This window comes from Microcaecilia unicolor, chromosome 1, assembly GCF_901765095.1.
Source record: "Microcaecilia unicolor chromosome 1, aMicUni1.1, whole genome shotgun sequence".
In the NCBI taxonomy this organism is placed as follows: Eukaryota; Metazoa; Chordata; class Amphibia; order Gymnophiona; family Siphonopidae; genus Microcaecilia; species Microcaecilia unicolor.
Genome location: NC_044031.1, coordinates 544,450,435 through 544,458,389, shown reverse-complemented (window position 1 = coordinate 544,458,389; position 7,955 = coordinate 544,450,435). Strand labels below are relative to the sequence as shown.

General features: G+C 39.5%; 1 protein-coding gene across 1 annotated transcript; it reads left to right on the top strand.

The window, feature by feature from the left end:
• Positions 1-229: 229 nt before the first annotated feature.
• LOC115479155 (cytochrome b-c1 complex subunit 7) lies at positions 230-6,857 on the top strand. Its single transcript, XM_030216938.1, has 4 exons — positions 230-293; positions 3,975-4,046; positions 6,035-6,201; positions 6,544-6,857. The coding sequence occupies exons 1-4, from the start codon at positions 275-277 to the stop codon at positions 6,619-6,621; spliced, it is 336 nt and encodes a 111-aa protein (XP_030072798.1). The 5' UTR covers positions 230-274; the 3' UTR covers positions 6,622-6,857.
• The last annotated feature ends 1,098 nt before the right edge of the window (positions 6,858-7,955 follow it).

Genomic DNA, 7,955 nt, shown 5'->3' with positions numbered 1-7,955 from the left:
ACATCTGTATGCTGCACAAGTCAGCATGTTTGAAAATATAAATGAGATTAAATAAAAGCGCTACCCAACAATAAAGAACAACAACATGGATGCAGCGGCTCACAGGTTCATTTTGAGTGTAACAGAGATGACGGCTGTGTGTGCGGGGAGGGGACGGGGAAACATAGACTAACCTAAGTAGCTTCAACGTTTTGACGTCAGGCCGGCTCCTCAATCATCCCTCCTTGGAGTCAACCCTTCAGGTACTGCGTCATTAAGGAGGGTCCAGGTTGTGATGGCGGCGAGGGTACCAGGTAAAAGGGAACGAAGAAGAGAGAATGGGTAGAGGTTGGATGGAGCTCTTCTGTAAGTTAGGGAGTGGTATTTGTGTGTTGTGACTGGAGAAGGTGCGTGAGATAGGTCAGCGGTTCTGTGCTGTTGTGGTGGGGGTCGCTGTGTCCTTGGTAGTCCGGCCCTGGTTGTCTCCTTTCCTCCCGTTTGTATTCCTGACTGGATGGCTTACTTTCGGATGAAGGTTTTAAAATTATGAAGACTTGGAAAGGCCGCCTGTATCTAGGTCATTAAAGGATCATTTTGAGAGTTCCTGTTTCTTTTGCGGAATCAACAGAATGATTTTAAGCGTAGGTTAGGAATTTTTAGTGCCTGGTGGATCCTTGATTTAACTCGGTGAGTGCGCACTTAATGTTGGGGAGAAAAGGATAATTTTTTTTCTTAGTATTATTTGTCGCGTGCATGAGGGACTGTGCGAAAATCTCTACATTGATTTTTAAAACGCTGTGCGTTCTCCATGTTATGGTGGTGGTCAGCATGCATGGTTAACGGTGGCATATAAAGATAATAGGGTCCATATTACTTCTTTGCTGTAGTGATTTCTTATTTGTGCGTTTTGGGTACATACGCACACTTCTTTCTAAAACTGGGTACACAAACGCCTTTCCCTGGTGTTTCTGTGTTGCCCTTTAGGGAGGTAACTCGCTCTGCAGGTTACCCCCCCCCCCCCCCTAAACAGACTTATGCGAGCTCTGAAATCTTATGTGCTTGTCTCGTGCTTTCTTGATTCAGATATAGCTTATCTCTTCCACTTCCATTGGGAAGCCATTCCATATATCCACCACCCATTTCATGGGAAAAGTCTGTTCTCTTTCACTTTTATCATGTACTCCTTCCTTCCAAAGCTTCCTTTTAAGTTGAGAGACGCACCACCTAGGGGCTAATGCTGGCTTCAACAAATTTTCATTTCAGTAGCTCTTTCAGAAACTGATTTTCTAAGGCTTTTTTCCTATTCTGTGGCCCTGGGCAAATAAACTTAAGTAAATCAGTTCCTCCAAAACATGCTGTCAGCTGAGTGACAGTGTTGCCTTGATAGGCAACTGCCTCTTTGTTTCACATATCACCATGGCCTGGGTCCCAATCAATCTATCTGTCTCACTCTCATGCCTCCACCAGCTTTTGCCTTTCTGTTCACAGTGCTGCCTCTGAAATGGTTTTCCTGGCTGCCCACAGCAATCGGGCTGTCCACATACTTTAGCCAAATTGTGTGCAAGGTTTGGGAGGTTCTGTGAGATTTCCCGTACAGCTAAAGCATATGTAGAACCAGCACTGCAAATAGGGGGGGGGGGACACCTTTCAGGGGTATGAAATCCCAGGCACTAGGGTGCAATTCCTAGGCACCTTGGCGACCTGGCATCCAGGATTTGTTGAGCCTTGGTGTAATGCAGTCTTTCAACTGAAAGGAAGCTTGAATTGGAGAGTATAGGATGAAGGAGATATATTTAAAACTCTGAATTTCAAGATCCTCAAACAAAATGGGCCAAAGCACTTAAAGAATAAGTTGGTTCTTTATACGCCTTTGAGCCCTCCTAAGGTCTTCTCAAGGAGCATCACTATCTGTACCTTTATCAAAAGAAATTGTACGATGTGATACCTGCCAATGAGCCTTTTCAGGAGTAGCTTCTGTGCTCTGGAATTTACTCCCAGAAGGACTACATCTAACTCGAAACTATCTCTACTTCAGGAAGCAGGTGAAAGCCTGGCTCTTCTCCAAATCCTTTAATACATAGGGTGACAGGACTGTACACTCATTCTGCACCTGACTAGCTTGCAACACACACTAACTTAGACCAGTTCCATATATCTTGTTTAACTGTACAAAGAACTTGCCTAGAGGTTTAGCTACACATAAGTTTATCCCACTGATTCTGTACCATCCATCTTTTTTTTGTGTTGTTGTTACATTTGTACCCCGCGCTTTCCCACTCATGGCACGCTCAGTGCGGCTTACATGGGGCAATGGAGGGTTAAGTGACTTGCCCAGAGTCACAAGGAGCTGCCTGTGCCTGAGGTGGGAATCGAACTCAGTTCCTCAGTTTCCCAGGATCAAAGTCCACCACCCTAACCACTAGGCCACTCCTCCACTCCCCATATCTATCTATCCATCTTTGGCTACATGGTAAGCTGTGTTGTAGAAAAGCATTAATATCATATCTATTTTATTTTAGTGTTCTAATATTCACTTATTAGAATAGTGTTTCATTAGTATTATGCAGACGACATCTCTTATTATTTGAATTTCAGTGCTGTTGTGTATATTTTTTTAGACTGTTTCTTGTTAGTTTTAATTTACTGTTCTCAAGTTTACCTCATTTATTGTATTTATGTTTATACTTGGTTATTTTACTATTGTTACGCTGTTAACAAAATTGTAAGTTTTATGTTGACCGGTACCTGCTGAATACTGCCTTGGGTGATTCTCTTCATAAAGGCGGTTAATCAATCCCATTAAATAAATAAATGCTGATGACTAGATTGTAAGAGTTTATAATCTATGTGTATAAATAAATATATGCCCTGTCCAAACTCTGCCCGTGCAAACGCCCATCTAAGTGCTTACTTACAAAATACTGCTAAGCTAGAAACTGCTTATTTATATGCATATATGTTCACATATACACAGAAAGGACTAGAATATTGACATTTACGGGCATTCTTATTGCCTAAAACTAGGCAGCTCCTGATTAGAACTCATCCTCCCTGTATCCAAGATTTTCCAAGTCTTTCTAGGGCCAAATGATAGAAAACTATCATTTGTTACTCTAGTATACAAAATATAAAAAGACTTGCCATCAGGATATGGTAAAGTTAATGGAGACGGAAAATAATGTAGAGCTCCCAGTATGGATTTGGAATTGGCAGGGAAAGATTGAATGAGGAGATCGCAGTCGGTGTTGAGTGAGTTGAGAAGATTAGAAATTGTATGTGTGAATGAAATGAGGGGATCTGAGAGGGTGTGGGGTGCCTCAGTGTGTGCAGGATTCAAGGGTGGAGAGGAAATATGAATTGGAGGAGATGCCCACAGATGAATCATCCCCTCTTCCACATTTTGGATTCCCCTTTTTCTCTAGTCTATGATACTTCCCTTCTTGGTATCTTCTCCCTGGTTCTCTCTCCCCCACCCTCTTCCCCCAGCTTTCATCCCTCTGTGCCTTCTGTCCCTTGTTTCTTCCACCCTGAGATTCCTTTGTCTTCTCCCTGGAGTGTAACTCATCTTGAGCTCCGGTTGGAATAACAAGTAATCAGATTAAATTCTTTCTAGCTCCTCTCCTACTCCCATTTTCTATTTTTCTCACCCCCCAGCACCCTTCAGACAAATTTGCTGACATTTCTTTCTATTTTTACTTTATAAAATTAGGGGTTAACATTAATGTGCAGATCTATCCAAATGTTCAGCAACGTGTACCACATAATTGCAATAGAATTTTCAAACCATCTCTACAGAATCTTCCTGTTAGCTGTAGCATGAAACTTGAGGGCTGTGGTTATGATTACGGTTACCTGTCTCAAGGATTTATGAACATGCAGACCATCCTTTCATATCGACGCTTACAGTAGCAGAGCTAGTAGCATCTCTTTTAAAGATGTGCTGTTTCTTCTTGGTCATGATAATCGAGTTTCAGCAATTTATTTTTTTTTTCCAGTTTCAGCCTCAAGCCGTTTAGTAGACGGCCTTCGTAAATGGTATTACAATGCCGCAGGATTCAACAAACTTGGTAAGTATTTCTAGAAACCTAGGCAGAATGCTTCTGATCTACACTTTAGGGACACAATTATAGTGGAGAAATACTCTACTAATTATTCCAAGTGTCTACAAGCAATTCCTATTGCAATATGTAGGGATAGGTGCTCATTTTTAAAGAACATAGACTTTACGTAGGGGCATATTTTCATAGCACTTAGACTTACAAAGTTTCATAGGTTACTAAGTGCTTCGAAAGGCATGTGCTGAGAATGCAGGTAAGACTTCAGTAAAAGCAGAAGTGTCTATTTCTAGGACTTGGAAACACTGATGTACAATACTGATTCTGTGGAGTTCTGAAGCAAATTTTATATTTAGAAAAAAAAAGTTGATTTTGTTAACCAGTGTTAAACCTTTCAAATGATTTTTTGTTGGCAGCAAGGAGCCTATTTTTGAAGCCTATTCTATAAAGAAAAGTGGAACAAAACCTACCTAATATTTAAGGTGCAGACACTTTGACCAGTCACAGAGCTGGTGTAAGTGGTGGGTGGGCATGGCAGTCGTGCTGGAACCCTCACACTTTGTGTGTTCTGGGATTTTGTGTTATTGATTTGTGATTTGATTGTGTTTTGCTGTTGTGCCCCTGGAGGGAGGGAGGGGAGGCAAGGCGTGGCGTGGACCATGTCAGGTTTTGTTGTGATGGGCTTGCTGTTTGAACCTTACATTGGATCTGCTTTAGTACTGTAAGATGTTCCATTAGCATACAAAATGGGGCCCTTTTACTAAAGTGTGTTGGGCATTATTTTACCTGTTTACATGCATGAATTTTTATATCGTGAATTGGCGTGGTGGACAGTGGGCATGGAAACATTTGCTGGGTAGTGTTTTGTTATACTGAATAAAATTAATGCTTTTACTGCATCCCTGGACTTTCTTCCAAAAAGTGTAAATCGCAAAGAACATTATGGACTGCAGCAGAGGAGCCAGATTTATCAATACTAGCACGAGAAACATCACTAAATCAGTCTGCGTTTTGTTGCACTTGGACCCGATATTCAAAGAGTTCTGCTCATAAATTGGCTCTTTGAAAATTATTTTTTCCCTTCCATTATTTATGACCTTGAGAAGATTTAGTAAAATGAATACGAGACTGTGCTCATGAAATGTGTAATGATAGAAACGTGGTCCTGTAATCTTTTATGCCAATAAATTTAATTTCTGAGCACAATTTGATAAATTTAATCATTACATAGAGTGATGTATGATGATAAAAAGTTAAATTGATTATAAACAAGGTGATATTTAATAAATATTTAAAAACATTTCTGTGGAATGTGTTTCCAGACCATAGGCGTTTTAGGGCCCTATTTACTAAGGTGTGCTAGCATTTTTAGCACATGCTAAACATTAGTGCATGCTAACCTTGTAGATGCCCATAGTAATATTAAGAGCATCTACACGCTTAGCACGCATTAAAATGGTAGCGTGCCTCTAGTGAGGCTTAGTAAACCAGGGCCCTTAGTGTTTTAGGTAGAGACCATCTCCCTTCTCTAAGGCCCATTTTATAGTTTTGGGTTGTGTTCTCAGTTATCTTGGTTCAGCAAAAAAAAAAGGGGGGGGGGGTTGATTGTACCAACAAAAAACAAAACCTGTTTTTACCCATTGGTATTTGTTGTCCTGTTAGCTTTTTCATATAAGGCAACTCCTGGCTGTGGACTCCCAGCTGTGTTATGGTTGAACTACTTGTCTTCAGAGAAAGCAAAGTTGCTGTAATGCATGTCCTCTGAAAATGGCAGTTTACTAATTGCATAAACCCTGTCAACCTTCTATTTCCTTTTTAATTTGATTGAAAAACTTTGGAAAGTCTTGCAGATGATTGGTTAAAAACTTTTCCTTACTAGAAAGCTCTAGAAATTCTGTTTTACTTAATACCACATGTCATATGACTCGTTCGGCATGGCTAACGCCCATTAAAAATAAGGAACTTCACTTAATAATCATTGCAAAATCTTTCTTATGTAGGGTTAGTGCGTGATGATACGCTATACGAAGATGATGATGTGAAAGAGGCCATAAGAAGGCTTCCAGACAGAGTTTATGATGAAAGAATCTTCCGCATAAAGAGAGCTATCGATCTGTCACTTAAGCATCAAATACTTCCAAAAGAACAATGGACTAAATATGAAGAGGTATGAAGTCTAATTTGAACCATGTGTGGACTGCTGAGATTCAGACAGATATCTGAATAATATACAAGACTATATAGTTCATATTTTGTGGTGTTCCCTGATTTTGAAAATAGATATTTTATTTTCCCAGTACCTTATTTGAATATATAGTGTAGTTATTTCATTTGAAGAAGGCCTTCAAAATTGAAATTATGAAATTTTTCTTTAGTATTGCCTGCTTTGTTTTGGAATTAAGCTTCATGTAATTCCTAGTTCTTCTTACTTTGAACTTAAGTGATTTAGCAAGCCAAGTCATTGACGCTTTGTGTGTTAGATCTTATTATATTTTATATATTTTTTTAGGATGTGCGCTACCTTGAACCTTATCTGAAGGAGGTTATTCGTGAAAGAAAAGAACAAGAAGAGTGGGACAAGAAATAATGGCATTAACTTAACAAATTTTTGGTTTAATGTTAGGCAAATACCTTGTGCTAAAAGAGGTCTACAGTTAATGTAATTTCATTATATTGATTTTTATATACCACTTATTCTGTAACAGACAGACCAACGTGGTGTACAATATGACAACAATGTAGGTTTGTACAGCAAACCATAATAAAGCTGTCTATAGTAATAAGGACATTTAAATGTGAAATATACTTTTTATTCTAAGTTTACAGACAGGGTTTTTTTTTTTTTTGAGAGAGGGGAAAAGGCTGTTTGGGGGAGGGGGAGGAGGTATAATGCTGGATCTATTACTCTTGATCATGTATTGTATAAATCTGCAAGCAGTACGATCTTATAAGAACCACAGAACATTTTATCCCCCAAATCAGAGGACCAATATGCAAAATGTCAGGTAGGCCCACAGTAGTATCTAATCCTATGTGCCAAGCAATAAATATTAGAAGCAAATATTCATGACATATTTTCATGATACCCTTCTCATGTGGCAGAAGCTTAGTAATCTAGTCACACAAGGGGTCTTAAAACTTACCTTGAATTATCTGCAGCAGGGCCCGTTTTATTTCTATGGGCCCTGCTGCAGGTAACTCGAGCTAAGCTTTAGTAATCTTTTCATTAGCATCCAAATCCACACTCAACAATAAAGCATTATCAACAAGGCGAATCTGCACTGTGGCTACAAGGGTAAGACTTACCAAACAACAGACCAAAAAGAAAAAGAATTTCTAAAAGATGAGTTTCTACAGGAAAATGGCTAAAACTTCACTGGCTACCAGTCTAATACAGGGCTAAACTAAAAACTGACCTTCAACACCATTAAAGGAAATGGGCCAGACTACTTGAACAGAATCTAACTCTGTACACTACCAAGGTCCTCCCAAATAATATCCCAAACCACACCCTATCTAAAGGAAATCACATGTCTGTGCACCTGGCAATGAGCCTTCTCGAGAGCAGCCCTCACTCTAGAATGCACTCCTAGAAAGGCTTTGCTTAATGCAAAACTATTTCTACATCAGGAAGCAGGTGGAATAAACAGCTAACTCGTTAAACACAAAAGGACTAACACTGGCTGTACATACTAAAACAGGACATGTTTATCCACTCCTACTCTCGCTGAAATTATTTTTCTGCACAATTTCTGACGTTGTGCAGTTTTTCCTTAAGTTAGTCACCCTTATTTTTGTCAAATGCCTGTTGTGTTATCTGTCTCTGTTCCACGTCTGCTTACACCCTATGATGTTTATTAAAATCTTTGAAATATGTATTGTGTGTATAACTGTGCATTGTTTGAATGTTTACTGCTGTAC

Bases quoted from the DNA above. Each gene is read 5' to 3' on its own strand.
- LOC115479155 (XM_030216938.1), top strand. The intron at 4,047-6,034 runs GTAAGTATTTCT...TTTCTTATGTAG, and splicing joins CGCAGGATTCAACAAACTTG to GGTTAGTGCGTGATGATACG. The intron at 6,202-6,543 runs GTATGAAGTCTA...ATATTTTTTTAG, and splicing joins AATGGACTAAATATGAAGAG to GATGTGCGCTACCTTGAACC.